At 46.8% G+C, this 21,593-nt stretch overlaps 2 protein-coding genes across 2 annotated transcripts; both read right to left on the bottom strand.

Annotated features, from left to right (window-relative positions):
* Window positions 1-1,929: 1,929 nt before the first annotated feature.
* Window positions 1,930-2,467, bottom strand: LOC100446556 (small ribosomal subunit protein uS3-like). Its single transcript, XM_054553068.2, has one exon. The coding sequence runs from the start codon at window positions 2,370-2,372 to the stop codon at window positions 2,019-2,021; it is 354 nt and encodes a 117-aa protein (XP_054409043.1). The 5' UTR covers window positions 2,373-2,467; the 3' UTR covers window positions 1,930-2,018.
* A 4,661-nt stretch (window positions 2,468-7,128) lies between these two features.
* Window positions 7,129-19,538, bottom strand: EIF2B5 (eukaryotic translation initiation factor 2B subunit epsilon). Its single transcript, XM_002814349.6, has 16 exons — window positions 16,909-19,538; window positions 15,757-15,881; window positions 14,686-14,871; window positions 14,416-14,593; window positions 14,245-14,325; window positions 12,339-12,416; window positions 11,765-12,077; window positions 10,423-10,568; window positions 10,059-10,200; window positions 9,834-9,935; window positions 9,555-9,662; window positions 9,298-9,388; window positions 8,875-8,998; window positions 8,217-8,342; window positions 7,734-7,844; window positions 7,129-7,557 (listed from the first exon to the last, which is right to left on the bottom strand). Exons 1-16 carry the CDS (start codon window positions 17,101-17,103, stop codon window positions 7,498-7,500), a joined length of 2,166 nt encoding a protein of 721 aa, XP_002814395.3. The 5' UTR covers window positions 17,104-19,538; the 3' UTR covers window positions 7,129-7,497.
* Window positions 19,539-21,593: the final 2,055 nt, after the last annotated feature.

Genomic DNA, 21,593 nt, shown 5'->3' with positions numbered 1-21,593 from the left:
TGACTATGAGCAAATGTTCACCGCTAAGTCATGTGGGGTTTTTTTTGTTTTGTTTTTGGTTTTGTTTTTGATGGAGTCTCACTCTGTCGCCAGGCTGGAGTGCAGTGACGTGATCTCAGCTCACTGCAACCTCCACCTCCCAGGTTCAAGCGATTCTTCTGCCTCAGCCTCCGAGTAGCTGGGATTACAGGCACGTGCCACCATGCCTGCCCAACTAATTTTTGTATTTTTAGTAGAGACAGGGTTTTACCATGTTGGCCAGGATGGTCTCAATCTCTTGACCTTGTGATTCACCTGCCTTGGCCTCCCAAAGTGCTGTGATTACAGGCATGAGCGACCGCGCTGGCCTCATGTGTGTTTTATAATCGTTTCCTTTACAACTTTTTTGTTTCCTCTGACTTTAATCATTGCCTTGAGTTTTCATTTGTTTTAATATATTATACCTATCATTAATTTTTCCCATGTAATCTAATAGTTTCTCAATACACATTTTGTTCACTCAGTCAAAGCTATTAGATAATCCATCAGTTCCATTTTTCCCTGGAGCCTTCCATTCTTTTTTTTTTTAGATGGAGTCTCACTCTGTCGCCCAGGCTGGAGTGCAGTGGCGAGATCCTGGCTCACTGCAACCTCTGCCTCCCGGGTTCAAGTGATTCTCCTGCTTCAGCCTCCCAAGTAGCTGGGATTACAGGCGCCCACCACCATGCCCAGCTAATATTGTATATTTAGTAGAGACAGGGTCTCACCATGTTAGCCAGGCTGATCTGGACCTCCTGACCTCAGGTGATCGGCCCGCCTTAGCCTCTCAAAGTGCTGGGATTACAGGCGTGAGCCACCGCTCTTGGTGGAACCTTCCATTCTTTTGCTCAAGTCTGCACCGCTGGCTATCTCAGCCTGTGCACAGCTGTCATCCTGGGACTTCTCTGCATCCTCAAAATTCCCTTTACCTGTCTCTGTGTTGAATCCATTTCCTGGATACTTTACTCCTTTGTTTTATTTATCTATTTATCGAGACAAGGCCTTGCTCTGTTGCTCAGGTTGGAGTATAGTGGGGTAATCATGGCTCACTGCAGCCTCAAACTCCTTGGCTCAAGCGATCCTATCGAAGTGCTGGGATTATAGGTGTGAACCACTGTACCCAGCCAACAAAAATTCTTGAATTAAGACCAGGCCCATGCCTGTAATCCCAACGCCACTGCACTCCAGCCTGGGTGACAGAGCGAGACTCCTTCTCAAAAAAACAAACAAACAAAAAATTAGCCGTGTGTGGTGGTGAGCACCTGTAATCCCAGCTACTCAGGAGACTGAGGCACGAGAATTGTGTGAACCCGGGAGGTGGAGATTGCAGTGAGCTGAGACCACATCACTGCACTCCAGCCTGGGCAACAGAGCAAAACTCAGTCTAAAAGAAAAAAAAAAAAAAAAGGAAAAATGGTAATTAAAATGTGTTTTTTTTTTTTTTTTTTGAGACAGAGTCTCACTCTGTCACTCAGGCTGGAGTGCAGTGGTGTGGTCTCAGCTCACTGCAATCTCCACCTCCTGGGTTCAAGTGATTCTCGTGCCTCAGCCTCCTGAGTAGCTGGGATTACAGGTGCACACCACCACATGCAGCTAATTTTTTTTTTTTTTTTTTTTTGAGAAGGAGTCTCACTCTATCACCCAGGCTAGAGTGCAGTGGAGCTATCTCGGCTCACTGCAACCTCTGCCTCCTGGGCTCAGGCGATTCTCCTGCCTCAGCCTCCTGAGTAGCTGGGATTACAGGCATGCGCCACCATGCTCAGCTAATATTTTGTATTTTTAGTAGAGACAGGGTTCCACCATGTTGGCCAGGATTGTCTCAAACTCCTGACCTCAAGTGATCTGCCCGCCTCAGCCTCCCAAAGTACTGGGATTACAAGTGTGAGCCACCGTGCCCAGCCCTAATTTTGTATTTTTTTTTTGTCTTTGTACGAGATTTTATTAAAGGTCTTTACAGAGCAACATCCAGACTCCAGAATACAGCTGCTAAGGAGACCCTGTTATGCTGTGGGGACTGGCTGGGGCATGGCAGACGGCTCTGGCTTCCCACCGTTCTGTTCTGAGATGGGGGTGGTGGGCAGTATCTCATCTTTGGGTTCCACGATGCTCACGTGGTCAGGCAGGGGCTTCTTAGGGCCAGTCTTACCAGTTGGGTCCCAGGGCAGCATGATCTTCACCTTGATGCCCAGCACACCCTGTCTGAGCAACACGTGGCACACAGCAGTGTCAACGTAGTAGTTAACAGCGTCTCCACTGTGGATCATCAGGCCATCCACAAACTTCATGGATTTAGCCCTCTGTCCTCGGAGTTTCCCAGACACCACGACCTTGCAGCCTTTGGCCCCACTCTCCATGATGAACCGCAGCACACCATAGCAGGCCCTCCGCACAGCAAGCCCTCCTAGGAGTCTGTAACGCAGAGACTGCCTGGGCAGTGGCACACAAACCTCTAGTGGCAAACTTTTCAGAATAAAGCTCTACACTGCCCTCTCGAAAGCCAAACCTCTTCTGAACTATAGCAGTCAGTTCCCGAATCCGCCGGCCCTTCTCACCAAGAATACTCTGTGTTCTGGTGGCTAAGATAATGATTTCTGTCCTGGTTGGTGTAACTCGCACCTCAACTCCAGAGTAGCCATCTTCAGCCAGCTCTTGAGTAAGAAACTCATTCAGTTCAGCTTTGAAGATGCCATCAGCGACAAACTTCCTCTTCTTGGAAATTTGCACGGCCACCTTGCCGCCATGCTCCACTGAAAGGAAAGGCCTAATTTTGTATTTTTAATAGACACAGGGTTTCAACACATTGGCCAGTCTGGTATCAAACTCCTGGGCTTAAGTTATCCTCCGCCAGCCTTGGCCTCCCAAAGTGCTGGGATTACAGGTGTGAGTCACATCACACCCAGCCTTTTTTTTTTTTTTTTTTTTTTTTTTTTTGGAGGCAAGGTCTTGCTCTTTCTTCCTGGCTGGAGTGCAGTGGTGTGATCATAGCTCACTGCAGCCTCGAACTGGGCACAAGTGATCCTCCCACCTCAGTCTCCCGAGTAGCTGGGACTACAGGCACACACCACCACCCTTGGCTGATAATTTAAAATTTTTTATCGAGATGGGATCTTGCTATGTTGCCCAGCTGGTCCCAAATTCCTGGCATCAAGCGATCCACCTGCCTTGGCCTCCCAAAGGGCTGGGATTACAGGCATGAGCCACCATGTCCAGTCGATTTTTCCTATTCTGTTTCCGCAGCCCAGTAGATGATTTTGGGCCTTATGGATTGATCCTTTACTACTTTTTTTTTTTTTGGATAGATAATATATTCATGATTCAAGATTCAAGAAGTATGTAAGAATGGAAATACAGTGAAACGTTACCCTGCTATTTGATCCTCGAATCCTCCAATTCTCAAGAGAAGGAATTAGTTTACTTATTTTTAATTTCTAAGAACTCTTTCTTCTCCAATTCTTCCTTTTTAAAGTACTTCATAGACACAATATCTTTTCTTTGAGTTTTGAGAATCGTTATTGTAGCTTTTTCCCCATGAAGTTTTCAGAAAGCTCCCTACTTTGTCATTGTTTCCTTGGTTTCAATTTTCTATTTGTTCGTTTTGGTCTTTCATATTGGAAGGTTACTCAGATGTTTAATGGACCTTTGCTGTCTATTCATATTTAACAGTCAGATACCACAAAGTGGATTGGAGGCTCAGTCTATTTACAAGGCTTATTATTAACGAATAGGCTTCACTGTAGGGTGATCACGTGGGGGGAAAGCTGACTTTTTTTGTTGTTGAAGAAACCAAAAATGTCAGTATGCATAGGCATTTTTTTTCCTGCAGTTGTTTCTTTTCATACTGGAGGTTCTGTCAGTGTGTGCTGATGTTGAGTCTCACCGCTCATATATTTTCACTTAATTCTTCATTTTCAATCTAATACCTCACCTCTATCCCTACTATGCCTGCTGCTGAATGCAGAGGCTCTGATAGTTTAAGTTCCCCTGGACATTCTGAAATTTCCTGGGCTTTTTCATTCATTATGCTGGGCACTCATGGACAGTTGGTCTGGAAACTTGTGACCTGTGGGCTTAGGAAACCTTAAGTCTATCTTTGCTAACTTCCTCCCTACCACTTCTCCAGAGACGGAATCTCCCATTTTATGCAGGGGAGCAGGGCTCATCACTTGGCTGGATCAGATGAGGTTGGGACTTGGCGGGGCTTTTTCTTATACCGATCATCATGTAATCGCCTTCCACCCCACCCCTAGTTCTCACCCTCCTCTGAGGTGCTGAACCTTTTATGGGTTCAGAAGGGCACACTGGCTTACTTCTTGCCACTAACTCCCTCAGCAGGTAGAACCCAACTCATTCTACTGTTAAGTGACTGTTGACTCTTCTGTTTTTCATCTTCCAAAATGTTGGCATCTCTCACTGTCACCTCCTATTTTCCTTATCACTGGGTCATGTGGCTTTATTATTATATTTTTTGAGAAAGAGTTTCGCTCTTGTCACCCAGGTTGGAGTGCAAGGGCGTGATCTCGGCTCACTGCAACCTCCGCCTCCTGGGTTCACGCAATTCTCCTGACTCAGCCTCCTGAGTAGCTGGGATTACAGGTGCCCACCACCATGCCCGGCTAAATTTTTGTATTTTTTTTTTTTTTTTTGAGATGAAGTCTCACTCTTGTCTCCCAGGCTGGAGTGCAATGGCGCGATCTCGGCTCACTGCAACCTCTGCCTCCCAGGTTCAAGCGATTCTCCTGCCTCAGCCTCCTGAGTAGCTGGGATTACAGGCACCTGCCACCAGGCCCAGCTAATTTTTGTATTTTTAGTAGAGATGGGGTTTCATCAAGTTGGCCAGGCTGGTCTCGAACTCCTGACCTCAGGGGATCCACCCACCTTGGCCTCCCAAAGTGCTGGGATTACAGGCGTGAGCCACCACGCCTGGCTTTTTTGTATTTTTAATAGAGATGGGGGTCCACTATGTTGGCCAGGGTGGTCTTGAACTGACCTCAGGTGATTCACCTGCCTCGGCCTCCCGAAGTGCTGGGATTACAGGTGTGAGCCACTGAGCCCAGCCAGCACGTGCCTTTTTAAAATAATTCCTTTAATGGTATTTCAATTGAATTTTTGGAGGGGGCATAAAAGCTCATGTGTTTAATTTTCTGTATTTAACTGGAAAGTTTTTGTTTTGCTTTTAATGCATCCTTCCAGCCTCTTCTATTTTTTAGGCCACTCCAACATCAAATTTCTGTAAAGCCTTCCCTAATCACCCTAACTGGAAGTAATCTCTCTTTCTGAAAAAGCTCTGTAGACTACTTCTGATTTCTGCTATACATTCGTTACAGATACAGACCTCACTGTGCTAGGTCCATGCCATAATGCCAGAATCTTCATACTAGACACTAGATCCTATACCTAACAAGACAGAAACTGAGATTTACTAGAAAATTAAGCCAAACCCTGGCCAGCCTGTCTTTTCCTTTTCCAGTGATGCCTTCATACCCCCAAGCTGACTTCAGTCAGCCCATCCTCAGTTTATACCTTTTTTTTTGAGACAGAGTTTCACTTGTCACCCAGGCTGGAATTGCAATAGAGTGATCTCAGCTCACTGCAACCTCCGCCTCTTGGGTTCAAGTGATTCTCCTGCCTCAGCCTCTCGAGCAGCTGAGATTACAGGCACCTGCCACCATGCCCAGCTAATTTTTGTATTTTTAGTAGAGACAGGGTTTCACCATGTTGGCCAGGCTTGTCTCAAACTCCTGACCTCAACTGATCTGCCCGCCTCAGCCTCCCAAAGTGCTGGGATTACAGGTGTAAGCCACCGCGCCTAGGCCAGTTTATGTCTTTCTACCCAACTAAAATGAATAAAGGCAACCATTTGTTCTGTAACGTCTGGGACGGTAGGGATGGGGGGTAGAGCATCACTTGTTACGACAGTCACATTAGCCATAATTTAAGTACCACTAAAGGAAATTATTATTATTATTACATTTTTTTGAGGCAGAGTCTCGCTCCATCACCAAGGCTGGAGTGCAGTGGCACGATCTCGGCTCACTGCACCCTGCACCTCCCAGGTTCAAGCAATTCTCCCTGCTTCAGCCTCCTGAGTAGCTGGTATTTCAGGCGCCCGCCACAATGCCCAGCTAATTTTTGTATTTTTGTAGAGATGGGGTTTCGCCATGTTGGTCTCGAACTCTTGACCTCAGGTGATCCACCTGCCTCAGCCTCCCAAGGTGCTGGGATTACAGGCGTGAGCCACTGCATGCAGCCAAAATTGTTGACTCACTCTATATGAAGACAAGGAACTCAAAAAGAAAACACAGAAAGGCATGTCTCTTTTGGTTGAGGTTAAAGCAATACAGCAAAGTGACAAGATCCAGGTCGAGAGTCCAATATCACACCTGGCTCTGTCAGTTACTAGTTAGGGAAGCTCTGTGAGCTTCAGGCACCTTATCTGAAAATGGGGATAAGACTTCATAGGGCTCATGTGAGGATTAAATGAAACAATATGTGAAAACTACTTGCCTGTCACATAGTAAACACTCTCAAGGGAAAGCACCCTTCACAGGGCCTTCCTGTGTTCTTGGGACCTGCATTACTGGCTCTGGGTTGTATTTGTCTGTGGGGCCAATTTCCCCTTCACTGAAACACAATATGCTGAAGGACAGAGTTCTGGATTCTGAGGGTCAAGTCCTTAGCTTTACCCCTCAAGAGTCATGTGATCTTGAGCTGATTTCCTTATTTCTGATGAAGAATGGCCCAGCTTCCTGACAGAACGAGTACTAGATCAACTGGAAAAGGCATGTGAGAGGAACTGGCATGTCTAATGGGCTTTACATATGGTTGGCAACATAACCCTCTGGCAGAAAAGCGTTCAAAATGAGACTCTATGGAAACGAGGTTAGGCACACCCCCCCAGGATCACAAGTTGGTCCACAGAGGCTGGAAAAGAACCTCGGCCCTCCACTACCTATGAGACATGGGAAAGGTTAATTAGTAAGGTACCACAGTACCACCTAGTGGCTGGAACACCCCTGTCCTCCCTCTCCCCCAGGTGTTAAGGAAAGGCTATCATGTGACTCTGGTCACATATTTCACTGGCTGATTAGTCAGGGATGGAGACAAACCAAATACACCACTCTCTCTTTTAATATTAACATATACAAGCAGCAGAGCGAGCCAACTGCTCTCTGCTGTTCCCTGAGGGAAAGCCGGAGCACAAAGCTGTTCCTCTGGCCTTCCTCCAACTGCAGGGCCTGCTTAGCTCCTCCCTCGGCAGAAGCTTTGTTTCAGCCCCACTTCCCACATCCCAACTCCACAGTCAGGATGGGAGGCACATGGTTGCTAGCAGGGGAAAGAATACTGTAGTTCCAGCCTCTGCTCCTTTCAGTCTCAACCTGGATGGTGGTCACTCATCCCTCTGCAGCTAGTTCCTCACTTGTTTCAGCCCAGGAGCCAGGAGGTCACTCAATCACACCCAAAGGAGCAGGCAGTGTGACTTCAGTCATCTTCAGATGACTCCTCTTCTGCCTCTTTTAGCCACTGGATGAACCTCTGCAGCTGTAAGGAAGCAGAGGAGAGATCGGCTGGGGGAGGTGCACATAACTGTCCTGCTCCCCTCGGCAGATAAACAGCTCTAACAACCAGAGCCCCAGAAACCAACCACCCTAGAGTCTAGGGGCCAGGACCTGGGAATGAGATAACCATCTTGGCGAGAGGAGGGCAGCCTGACACACCTGTTGATTCTTGCGCAACTGCCGGCCCTTGTCAGTTGTATCTCTTTGGCTGAACCAGCTCAGAATTGTTTCCTCAGCCAGGATCTCCAGCTGGTAAAAAGCCATCAGTACCTGCAAAAGGCCAATAAAGGGGACCTCAAGGGCCTTGGAGAGTCCAGCAGGATATTCTACCAGGCCCTCAGATCCCTCTATGCACTGAGTAGCCTCCTCCAAAACGGACAAGAGTGAGCTGTTTGCTCTGCTCCTGGGGCAGGTCTAACTTCTGGAACTATTGCTGGGGAGAGCTTTGCACATTTTCAGACCACCCCCCAGATGGCTACCTTACTAGCCCGGCTCCAAGCTGTACTATTCCAGCAATAAGCATATTGGGAGTGGATGGTCCATACTGGATTCACATTAGCTTCTATTTTATGTCTCCCAAGGGGGTCAGAAACCCTCGTTTGAAAGCAAGTGCAGAAGAATGGGGCTTGAGGTCGTATTCACCTTGGCCATGGAAATACCAAGAGCTTCATGCTCTAGGAAGAAGTCCTCAATGGCTGCTAACGCTTCCAAATGGTCGGCTGCACGCTTTATGTAGTTCCTAAAAACAGGGCTCCAGGCCTTGAGCAGCTATGGAAGAAAGAAGGGAGCTGCAATATATTCCTGAGCATTCACCCATACATGGACATCCAAGCAAATCCATATTAATGACATGGGTGGACAAGAGGGAGATGATACAGGTTCTGTGGAATTATGTCAGAGGGACTTGGGAGTTGTTGACAGGGTTTGGGAAAAAGAGATTCCTTAGGGAAGGTGAGAGGGGATCAGATGCTATAGGCTGCCTCAAAATACCTATTCCCACCCCAGAGGCTGATCTTGTGTTGGGTCAAATTGCTGCCATAGAGTCTGAATGTCCAGGTCCATTCTGAGTATACCTTTGTGGGCCTAGGATGGTATGAGTCCTGGCGTCTCAAAGGCCAGTCAGTATTGAAGTCAACCTGACCCCTCTGAACCAGCCAAGGCTGCTCTAGAGCCCAGCCAGCTTCCAGAGGCAAGGAGAAAGGAACCAGAAGTGACATACACCCAATACAACAAGACAGTCTACTCCTGATTTCCTTTGCCTGTACCCAAACCCTTGTACTCAGCTCCAATCTTTGCTCACAGGAAGCAGCAGGGCACAGTAGCGGCTTGAGTCAAGCGGGAAATCCATCTGTTGCAGGGGGAACTCCAGGACCACGTGGCTCAGTACCTGCATCACCTCCTTTAGACTTATGTTATACGCATACCTGTGGGGAGACTGGGGTGACACCAGGGCCTTCACTGGCCTTTCAGCAGGCTTAGAACTATGACTTTGATAGACATTGGAGAGGAATTTGGATGGAACAATACGGAAGGGGAGGGTTTAGGAAGGAGGAAGTCTATGCTGAGGCTAGAATTTAATAATGCTCTCCTTGCTCCAAATACTACTGGTCTTTCCATTTGGGATGTCAAAGGAATAGGTTCCTATTTGGAGACAAAACACTTACGAGAAAGCCTCTACCTTCCTGGGATCACCCCGAGGAGAACAGGGAGGGGCTGCTCTTACTTGAGAGAGTTGATTTCCAGGACCAGATTGTCACAAGAAATGTTCTCCTCTTTGCCCCGCTGTAGTGTTCCTAAAACTTCATTCTGGAACACTGAAATCAAAGCAAGAATAAGTTCATGGGCCAACATCATTCAGAATGGTCTAAGTCATCTAGTCTTGACTTGATACCAAACCCTTTCTGAGGAACATAAGCCTCTGGCTAGTTGATCCAGGCAGAGAATAAACTGGTCCAGTGCATTTGTCCCCTGGCCACTCACCTTTGATGTCATCCATCTGAGGGGAGCCTCCCCGGCTGTCCGGCTCCTCAGAATCCATACTTTGCTCACTTTCACTTTCACTCTCTTCTTCCATGTTGATCTTGAGTCCTGAGAAGCCATAATGGGTGAGGAAAAAGAAAAAAAGAGTCATTGACAGCAATATACCTGCACTGTCTGCATGAATAAAGGAGTGAATAAGTAATGTGACTCTGAAGTATTCATTATCCTTCAAAATATTCCGATTCAGGAGGAGAAGGGCAGGCATCAGGCCTAGCTCACCCCACAGATTCTGCTGCAGTTCCTCCTCTTCCTCCACGTTCATGCCTGCAGCTTTCCAGAGGTAGCCCTTGCCAGCAGCTCCTACTTCTGCTGGATTGTAACCTGGAAAAGGCAATGATCTATAGAGAGGGCCCGGCGGAAGCACCAATCCCTCCAGGAGGAAACACTGGTTCTTCTATGAGGCAGCGAGACACACAGATGCCCCACAGCTGTCGAGTCTCACACCTTTCATCTTCACTTTGTCCTTTTCTTGGTCAGCCCCAGAGTCATCACTGAACTCGCCATCATCTTCATCTTCCTCTGCATCTGGAGCATGCAAAGAGATCACCGAGCCCTCAGGCAGCGTGATGTTTGGGCCCACGACCACCTAGGGGAAAAAAACACAGAACCATTAGGGTGTGGAGGAAAAGTGCATCCTGATAATGAGACCAACTTTTTTTTTTTTTTTAACTAAGGCTAGACAGCAAATGAAACCACTGGATTTGTTCTCTCAACTCAGACAGGATTATGGGTGGAAATAATGCCCCTTCTGGCTCAGTGTGACTGCCATGCAATTCAGGGCCTGTGCACGGTATAGATCAGGTCTCACCTGGGAAGTGAGGACACAGCGTGGTTTCAGTGTCACTCGTTCCTTGACCTCAGCATTGTCACAAAGCAGAGACTGATGGATCTGTGCTCCAGCCGCCACTCGAACACCCTGCCACAGGTAGGTCTGGTCCAGTACCACGTTATCACCTGGCTCAGGATGGGAAGACCTCTGGGTCACTAAGGGTTCCAACCGCAGAGCAGAGCCCTTCATAGAGGACAGGGCTGACTGACACCAGCACAGCTCCCACCTAGCTCTCATTCCCCATCCCGCAAGTCACCAGAAACACCCACTCACCCCCTAAGCCCAGGCCTGAGAAGAGAAGATACTTCACCAAGTTTACAACAATTATAGACTACACACAGGGCTTAAGAACCCGAGAATCTTCAGGATTTCTGGGGACCCTCTGAACTCAAAAACCTTATTAGAATCATATCCACGTCTATAAGCAGAACCAAATAATTTTACCTCTTCTGGTACATTTTAGAAACCAAGTCTTTTGTTTCTTTCGAGACACGGTCTCACTCTGTCACCCAGGCTGGAGTGCAGTAGTATGATCATGACTCACTGCACCCTCGACCTCTGGGCTCAGGTAATCCTCCTGCCTCAGCCTCCCGAATAGCTGAGATTACAGGCACGTGCCATCACGCCCGGCTAATTTTTGTATCATTTGTAGAGAAGGGGTGTCGCCATGTTGCCCAGGCTGGTCTTGAACTCCTGGGCTCAAGCGATCCTCCCACCATGGCTTCCCAATGTGCTGGGATTACAAGCATGAGCCACCACGCTCAGCCCCTACAATCCGAGCCTTACTGTTGTTCTTGGAAAGGGGCAGTACTATTAGAAGCATCACATTCCTGCAACCAAAATGAGTTACCAAGAGGCCAACCAGGCAGTTATGGTAGACTCAAAAGAACACTGGACTTACAATCAGAATACCCAGATTCAGATCCCACCATTATTACCAATGACCTTGGGCAAGAAAATCTTGTTGAGCCTGTTTATTTGTAAATTATGAGGATTAAATGAAACAATGTATATAAAAGCCCTTTGTAAACTGTAATGCGCTAAATAGATGTTGTTACTGCATGTTAATTATCTACTTGCTCCTGAATGTGACTACAGCGTACCCTGGAATGTGAAGAGTCATCCAATGAGAGGCTCACAGGCCACAAATTAAGGTATCGCTGTTTTCAAATCGCTGTTTCCTCCTTTCCTGAGGTAGCCACTCTAGTTCCTTATTCCCAGGGACTGTCCCTTGTGTAGCCATCCCTTGTGTTTCTGGAGACATGGCGCCCCCAGGTTCCTGTTCCTAGGATAGTTGGCTTGATTCCCCACCTGTGCTCACCAATGTGGCAGCCGGGGCCAATGACACTGTTGGTGATAAAGCAATTGCTGCCAATGACAGTGCCAGAGCCCAGGAGCACATTTTCCTCTAGGATGCTGCCATGGCCCAAGCTGACCTCAGGCCCTCGGTAGATGTTGTGCCGGGAATGAGTGCAGCTCTGGGTGGTGCTGTCAGTGAAGTTCGCCTCTGGGGTGAGAGGGTAGGCCCATCGGCGGATGACGTCAGCACAGACAGCTGAGTACATGTGTAGGTTGGAGACACGGGCACCATATTCCTTAGCTGTTACGTGCATGTGGATCTGGTTCCCTAGGATCTGAATGAGAAGGAAAGGGAGGTCACCTAAGCAAGAAAGACAGGAAGAATGCCCCCAAGTACAACTTTTCTAATCCTTGTAAGTTCCCCTCTGCCTCTCACTGCCACAAAGAAGAGTCTTTGTGTACTGTTCCTCCTGCCCCCTGCTTTTCCTCCCTCCTAAGCCTCAATAAAATACAAAAAAGGATCAAAAGTTACCAGCATGAGATACAATCATAGCCTTCTCCTCTCTCCTAAAAACGCATTGGAAGACTTTTCTCACCTCCTCATTCACTAAGAGACCTCGCACAAAGTCATCTCGAGTTTGGTAGTCAAAGTTGTCTGTAAAGAGTTGCGCCACCTGTGGAAGGGAAGTGGAGTGGCCTAGAATTAAGTACTATTCTTTTTTTTTTTTTGAGATGAGTCTAGCTCTGTTGCCCAGGCTGGAGTGCAGTTGCATGATCTCGGCTCACTGCAAACTCCGCCTCCTGGGTTCAAGTGATTCTCGTGCCTCAGCCTCCCAAGTAGCTGGGATTACAAGCGTCCGCCACCATGCCCAGCTAATTTTTGTATTTTTTTTTTTTTTTGGTAGAGACAGGATTTCACTGTGTTGGCCAGGCTGGTCTTGAACTCCTGACCTCATGATCCACTCACCTTGGCCTCCCAAAGTGCTGGGATTACAAGCATGAGCCACTGTGCTTGGCCAGGATTAAGTACTATTCTCTAGGAGCACAGATAATCCCCCAGAGACCTGGCAAACCCTATGACAGCTGGACATGGACCAGAATTCCAAAGAGACTCCCAATGGGATACTGGAGACAAGATCTTTGCTTTACAATAGATTCTTAAAAAAAAAAAAAAGGCCAGGTGCAGTGGCTCACACCCGTAATGCCAGCACTTTGGAAGGCCGAGGCAGGCGGATCACCTGAGGTTGGGAGTTCGAGACCAGCCTGACCAACATGGTAAAACCTCATCTCTACTAAAAATACAAAAATTAGCTGGGCATGGTGGCACATGCCTGTAATCCCAGCTACTTGGGAGGCTGAGGCAGGAGAATTGCTTGAACCCGGGAGGCAGAGGTTGCGGTGAGCTGAGATCGCACCATTGCATCCAGCCTGCGCAACAAGAGCGAAACTCTGACTCAAAAAAAAAAAAAAAAAAAAAGGCTGGGTGCGGTGGCTCACGCCTGTAATTGCAGCACTTTGGGAGGCCAAGGCGGGAGGATCACCTGAGGTCAGGAGTTAGAGACCAGCCTGGCCAATATGGTGAAACCCCATCTCTACTGAAAAATACAAAAAATAGCCGGGTGTGGTGGCGCGTACCTGTAGTCCCAGCTACTTGAGAGGCTAAGGCAGGAGAATCACTGGAACCCAGGAGATGGAGGCTGCAGTGAGCTGAGATCGTGCCACTGCACTCCAGCCTGGGCGACAGAGCGAGGCTCCGTCTCAAAACAACAATAACAACAACAACAACAAAAAACTGTGGTGGCTCATGCCTGTAATCCCAGCATTTGGAAGGCCGAGGTGGTCAGATTGCTTGAGCTCAGGAGTTCGTGACAAGGCCGGACAACATGGCAAAACCCCGTCTCTACAAAAAAGTACAAAAATTAGTGGTAGTGCATGCCTATGGTTCCATCTACTCAGGAGGCTGAGGCAGGAGGTTCCCTTGAACCCGGGAGGTTGAAGCTGCAGTGAGCAGTCATGGTGCCACTGTGCTCCAGCCTGGGCCACAGAGTGAGACCCTGTTTCAAAAAATATAGATAAATAAAAATGAAAATAAGGCCAGGTGTGGTGGCTCATGCCTGTAATCCCAGCACTTTGGGAGGCTGAGACAGGTAGATCACTTGAGACCAGGAGTTCGAGACCAGCCTGGCCAAAATGGTGAAACCCCATCTCTACTAAAAATACAAAAATTAGCCAGGCATGGTGGTGTGTGCCTGTAATCCCAGCTACTCAGGAGGCTGAGGCAGGAGAATCACTTGAACCTAGAAGGCAGAGTTTGCAGTGAGCTGGGTTCACACCACTGTACTCCAGCCTGGGCAACAGAGCGAGACTCTGTCTCAAAAAATAAAAATAAAAATAATGAAAATAAACAGGGAGAAGAAATATACCCTGGCCTTCTAAGGGGGCAATAACAGACCCACAGAGTTCTACTCTTTGGGTGTGCAGCCCCAGCCCTAAAGAGCTCACCTGAGGAGAACAGATGCTGATATGACAATCCAGTAAATCATATCGAACCTCCACTCCATCACTACTGCCCTGAAACAGGCTCTGTGGGGAGAAGTTACAAAGACTTTAATTTGTTTCTCCCACTGAAGCCTGTCACTTCCCCACCTCAAAGGACCCCAGATATCCACACACCAGAGGAAATGAAAAACGCCGGAGACCCTGGGTCTTCTGAAAATGGAGAACCCTGTTTGTGGTACTATCCACAGCCACTACCACATTGTCTTCGTGGCAACGAGTTGGGTGGCTGGGGGATGACTCCTTGAAGATCATCGTCATCACAGAAACATTTTTTTCTAGCTTCCGTCTCAACCTATAAAGGATAGGAGGGAGAGAACTGCAAAAAAGCAGTCTCAGGGCTCTGCTGGTCTTTAACCCTTGTTTCTGTCATTTTCCCATCCTGACCTGTGTTCCTCAAGGGCTCTGGTGATACTGATGTTTGAGATGACATCCCCATACACCAGAAGGAAGTCAGAGCGCACCAAGGCCTTGGCATCAACATCACGGAGAACATCTCCCAGTGATCGATAGAGCTCTGATGTAATTATTCGAACCACATTGAGAGATGTAGGGCGGCACCACTTGGACTTCCTAAAGGAAGGGAGGGTGAAGGGAATGAGTGTATCAAGCATAAAGATCATTTGAGCCTTCCCTATTTTTCCACCCCCATTCAGCATTCACAGTCCTTCTCGATGGCTTTTTTGGGTTCTTGCCAGTGTCTTCAACTTCAAAGAGAATTATGAACTATAATGAATGCTTTCAGCATCCTGTGTCACCAGTCTTGTTTTATGGGTTAGGAAACATGGTTATTTCCTCTCCATACCTTGACCCCTTGTCCCTAAACATCAATTTGAACTCAAAATCCTGCTGAAGCCTAGGGTACACAAAGTAGCCCGGGAACACACTTCATGTCAGCTTTCCCCTTCTGCAATCCATATAACATTTAGGAACTGTCTGATGGAGACCATGCTAATGTCCTAGTCTTTATATCCTGGACTTCCATAAGCAATGCGATTCCCTAGTTTTCAAGATTTCAACAAACATGTAAGTGCTCACTATATGCTTGGGACTGAGCTAGGCAGTGGGAATACAAAGATGACAAGGAGCTCATTTATATCCTTGAAGGTGAGAACAAACAAGATTTAGAAACTCAGTGGGCAAACAAAGATGTTATCGTTGTAACTTCCATACTGAGGCCATTAAATAAAAGCAAAGTCCACTGAGACCAAACTTTATAATGAGATTCAGAAAAAACCCAAGTTTATTCTTTAATCTTTGTCACAGAAAACCCAAGACAGACAGATACAAAGTTTCAGCTGCTCACCTCCTGATAAGCCTAGAAAATACCCTTAGAACTTACAATGACATCTAAGTAGACACATTTTTCCCCTCTCACATTTCCCCTTAGTTACATTCATCCTGAAAAAAACTGGAAAAAGATGGCGAAACATGGAAAGAAAAGTTGCAGGGCCTTACAGTAAATGTTCTTTGATTTGAGCAGCTTTCCAGCAACAAAAGACAAATGTTTCCTGTACACCCGTGGCAGTCAGGAATTCCAGAGTGTAGTCGATTAATGCCACGTTGGCCAGGGGCAAGAGGACCTGAAGGACACAAGATGAAAAAAAACTTGAGGTCTCCAATCCCTTTGGGTACCCCACTGCAACAATTTTCACTCCTCTATTAGTGTTTCCAAACAGTGTAATTTTGCTGTATCTTTCCAATTCAAAGATAAACAGGTTCCTGCCTTTGATGTTCATGCGATGCTCTAAGCCTGAGTCTGAGACGTTACAATTTGGGGATGGTAAGTACAGAATCTATGTGCCTTGTATCAGACACAGAGCTGTGACAGAAGGGCAGTTCACTGCTGGCAAAGGATAATACTGGAAATCAATTATATTTCCATAAATTTAAGCACTGCTAAGGCCTTCTTCCCCATAAGATTTCCTTCCTTGATCCCTAAGTGTCAGAGTTTAGCCATCTCCCGTCACTTTTCAAAAATAAACAGCCATTAGGCTTTTTCGAGGGAATTAGAGAGGATTTTCCTTAAATCCAATGCAGCTCCCTCTCTCTGAACTGACTGCTGAACGACCCAGCTGAGTCCAATACCCCATTGTCTAGACAACTCGGGGGATGATGGCAATCAACCACTGAACCCATTTTGTCCTTTCGACAGATAGCACCGGCTATCATTAGAACCCGGAAGGAAAAAAAAAGTACACTGCCCGAGATCTACCCTGCTCTTTTTAAGGCATATTACCGCCCTTTCAGAGGCAAAAGGTCGTTTCTTTTCACCTAAGCAACCGTCATCTGCAAGGTTAAAAGCGGCGCAGCCTCTTCTAGGGGCACTGAATCCCCGCGTGAAGGCTTCTCTCAAGCGCTGTTTCTACATTTAGCTCTCTTCATTCCTTTCAAACCCAAGGTGGGCAGCATTACGAATGCCCGAATCTGCCGGCCACTAACTTGGTCAGCAGTCATCAGGGTTTAGACAGTCCCTCTGCCTCCGGTTTTAGGATAACAGCATAGACACAGGTCCTTCAAGGGCATGCTATAGTAGTTAGCCGAAAGGAGAACTTGCTCCAGCCCTGCCACCCTTCCTGCCCTCTGGCTGCTCGCGTGCGCGGCGCTCACCCGAGGCTGGTCCTTGGAGATGGGGAAGAAGCGGCGATCGAAGCTATCGGCCACCAGAACTGCTTGTAGGGGCGGCGGCGGTTCCTCCTCCGCCCCTCTGGCTCCCCCGCCACCGCTGCCTCCCGGCCCCGAGCCGCTGCGCTTGTTGGCCCGACTAATCACCACACCAGGCGGCGCCACTACAGTGGCCGCCATCTTCTTCTCTCACGGTCACCACTTCCGCAAGGAAGCTGACACCGCACGCAGTAGGGGACAAAAAGGATCCAGCACTTGAAATGCGATGGACTAATTAACGAAGGGAAGGAGACTAGGAGGGAGCAGTGCGCATGCGTCTTCCCCGGGAGCCCACAGGGGTCTGAGGTTGATCCCAGAGGCGCGAGGAGTGGGGACGGGTCGCGGTTGTCCCAGCCCCTGGAGGCGCAGGGTAGGGGTGGGGTCCCATAGATGTCAGACTCGGTCTGCAAGTATCGTCGGCCTTCATTTGTAGGTGAACAAGCCGAGATTATTGCGGCGTGATAGGACTTGTGGTCGCCACGAAGGGGCCAGCTCCATCCGGAATCTGTAATCGTCCAGCAGTTTCCCCGCCCCGCGCACAGTGAAATATGTAGCCCTCCGTATTCATTCCAGAAACTTATGGGAACCCAGCGCCTTGGGGAGATAGAACCGAGCCAGATGTTCCCCCGCGGCGAGGAACTCAGAACCTGCATAAATAGAGAAGGTGGCATATAGTAGGGAGACCAGTAATTCCATTGAGCGCTGATTTTGGGCCAGGCACGATACAAACATTATCTCTGCAAAACATCTTATTCATTCGTTCAGCAAACGTTTCTTGAACTCTCAGAAGGACGAAGGAAGTTTATCCAGCTAGTAAGTGGAAGAACTGGTATTGGAACCCGATCTGTCTGACTGCAGAATTCCACAATCTTGCTGCCAACTTATGTGGGGATAACAATGACTATTTTATGTCATCTATTCATTCTTCCAGCCTATCAGCCTCCTGTGTCTTAAGCAGAGTGGAGACGGGGGTGGATCCAGGCACACCAGTAAGTTGTACTGGAGTTAAGCAGTAAGCTTTCTGGGCAGAGGAAAGTGCGGGCGTAAAGGTCCAAGGCTTGAAAGGGCGCAGCAGCACCTTTTTCTCTTTGGGGAAAGAAGCGGTGGCTGCGGGGAATAAACCAACTCTGCAGAGGGGCGGGGCTGTGGGAAAGCGGTGGAACGGGGCAGGAAGACTGGGCGTCATTTGGGAGGCAAGGAGCTTTTCTGTAAGGCATAGCGCCCTTTCTGCATGGGACCTGTCCAGGTTCCACGCCACAGGCTTCTGCAGTTCCTGCAAACTGTTCCCATCCCGCCCCGCGTTGCACGTCGGGATTTGGAGTTCGCGATGCTGAGAGTTGTTTCCACGTGGCGATTCCGACTTGACCCGTCGTGCTCCGGCGCCCGCCTAGGGGGACCGAGGAGTCTGTCATTTCTTGCCTTGTTAGGGTGCGGAACGAAAACCGTTTGATTTGTCCTAGAAAAGGAAAGGCTGAAGGCAACTAAGTAAAAGTTTTCCATTAAATGAATGCACGTTGTAGAAAAGGAGTGTTCAGTTGCCCTACAAATCCAGAGGTAGAAATGGGGGAGGGGGGAAGGAATTAAATAGGACACACACACACACACAAACACACACACACACTCTTGGGGGGGGTGTTTGGGTATGGAAAGTAGGTCCGATTGCAGAATTTATTTTAAATGATTCCCGCAACCTTGGGAAGTTGGGAAGTGGTGAATCCGCTGCCGAAAGGCATTTGTGTTTATAGTAAATCCAGGTCTTAAAATTCTGTAGACTGGTAGCTATATGGATATGCTTTTAATAGACGAGTTTCAGGAAGACTCTCTCAAACTGTTTTTTGTTGTTGTTGTTTAAAAACTTACTTGAAATATATTGGAAACCACATATACATAATCTCTTACACACACTACATAAAGAAGTAAAAATTCCTTTCCCTACTTCTTTCATCCTATCCAATTTGTAGAGTCATAACCATTCTTAATAATTTGATGGGTATTCATTTCTTCCCTAAATTTATATATCTAGAACTAGAGCTAGAGTGTGTGCCTACACACACACACACACACACACACACCCATACATATATATTCAAACATAATATGTGTATATCCACATGTATTCAAACGCAGAATTATGTTTAGATAATTATGGTTATATGCTGGTATGCCAGAGCCAGACTGCCTGGCTTCGGTTCCAGGCCCTAGTTGGATAGCTTTGGGCTACTCAGCCTCTCTATGCCTGGACTTCTTCATCTTTGAAACGGGATAATAATAATACTTATCCCATAAAGTTCTTGTGAGAATTAAATGAAATAATATATGAAAAGCCCTTAGAACAGGCATTGACACATTGTGAAGGTAATGTATTAGCTATTTTGATGATTATGCATTTTGTCTGCAACTTGATTTTTATTTAACATATGAGGGAAAGTAGACAAACATAGCCATTTTCAATGATTCCATAATATTCCATAGCACGAGTATACCATTGTTTATCCAACCATTTCTCTCTTGAGAAACATTGCAGATTTTTTTTGCAGTTTCTACGATACAAATAATGCTGCAATAAATATCTTTCTACATATAGTCTTTATAAATTTGCATTTATTTCTTAGAATTTATTATTGAATTAGAATAACTGGTTCAAATTGGATGCAATTCCCATGGCAGAGGGTACATTGTTTAACTCACTGGCAAGCCTGATGAGGCACTGGTGGAACTCATGGAGATGCTGCTTAATTGCTCTCCCTGGACAATGTGTCATTTTGCACTTACACCAGCAATGCATGAGAGCGCCTGTTTCCCCATAGCCTCACCAACAGAGTATTTTGTCAATAGTTTGGAGTTTCTGCCAATCTATAAAGGAAAATAAGTGTAGTTTTAATTTGCATTTATCTATTTCAGTGAGGTTGAACATTTTTTCATATATTTGGTCAACTGCCAGTTCTGGTTCTTTTTCTTTTTTTTTTTTTTTTCTTTTTGAGACAGAGTCTCACTCTGTCGCCCAGGCTGGAGTGTAGTGGCACGATCTTGGCTCACTGCAACCTCCGCCTCCGGAGTTTAAGCGATTTTCCTACCTAGGCCCCCCTGAGTAGCCGGGATTACAGGCTTACACCACCACAGCTGGCTGATTTTTGTATTTTTAATAAAGGTGGGGTTTCGCCATGTTGGCCTGGCTGGTCTCAAACTCCTGACTTCAGGTGATCCACCTGCCTTGGCCTCTCAAACTGCTAGGATTACAGGTGTGAGCCACCGCACCCAGCCTCTTTTTCTTTTCTTTTTTTTCTTTTTGTTTAGAAACAGGGTTGTGCTCTGTTGCCCAGGCTGGAGTACAGTAGCACAATCATAGCTCACTGCAGCCTCAAACTCCTGGGCTCAAGCAGTCCTTCTTCCTGAGCCTCCAGAGTAGCTGGGACAACAGGCACCTGCCACCACACCTAAGTTTTGTAGTTTTTGTAGAAATGGGGTCTTTCTGTGTTGCTCAGGCTAGTTCTGGTTCTTTCTCTGAATTTAGATTTCAAAATGAGTCTTGAATATGAAATCAGTTTAGAATATAAGCTCTGTGGGCTTTCTGTTTATTTTATTCACTACTATAGCCCAGGTATCTAGAAGAGTAACTGGCACATGGCAGATGCTCACTAAATATTTGTTGAATGAATGACTGGTTGTTGCTAGTCAGTAACTGAGTATGTGATCAACTGTAGACAAACAAAAGTAATTCCTGACTCTCCCAAGGCTGAGGCTGTTTTTAAAAGATTATGGTAAAAATACAACAAAACATAAAAGTTATCATCTTAACAATTTTTTAACCTTGGCATGGAAAATTGATAGAAGTTAGCCATTTTTAAGTATACAATTCTGTAGTGTTACTTATGTTCAAGTTGTTGTGCTACCATCACCACCATCCACCCACAGAACTCTTTTCATTTTGTAAAACTGATACTCTGTACCCATTAAACATAATCCTCATTTCCCACTCAGCCCAGCTCCTGGCAACTACCATGCCACTTTCTGTCTCTATGAATTTGACTGCTCTAGGTCCCTCATATAAGAGGAATCACATAGTATTTATTTTTTTGTATGTGCCTTATTTCACTTAGCATAATGTCCTCAAGGTTCATCCATATTGTTGCATGTTTCAGAATTTCCTTCCTTTTAAAGGCTGAATGATAATCCATTGGCTGTAGATACCACATTTTATTTATCCATTTATCTGTCAATGGACACTTCGGTTGCTTCCCCCTTTTGCTATTGTGGATAATGCCACTACGAACGTGATCATACAAATATCTGTTCCAGTCCCTGTTTTCACTGAAATAAATGGAACTACTGTATCATATGGTAATTCCACATTTTTTTTTGAGAAATTGCCATACTTTTTTTCATTTTTCTTTTCTTTTTTTTTTTTTGTTTGTTTTTGAGATGGAGTCTCACTCTGTCACCCAGGCTGGAGTGCAGTGGCACGATCTCAGCTCACTACAACCTCTGCCTCCCAGGTTCAAGCAATTCTCCTGCCTCAGCTTCCCTAGAAGCTAGGATTACAGGTGCACACCACTGCGCCTGGCTAATTTTTGTATTTTTAGTAGAGACGGAGGTTTCACCGTTTTGGCCACAGTGGTCTCAAACTCCTGACC

This window comes from Pongo abelii, chromosome 2, assembly GCF_028885655.2.
Source record: "Pongo abelii isolate AG06213 chromosome 2, NHGRI_mPonAbe1-v2.0_pri, whole genome shotgun sequence".
NCBI classification, from domain to species: Eukaryota; Metazoa; Chordata; class Mammalia; order Primates; family Hominidae; genus Pongo; species Pongo abelii.
This window is presented reverse-complemented; position numbering and strand designations above follow the sequence as displayed.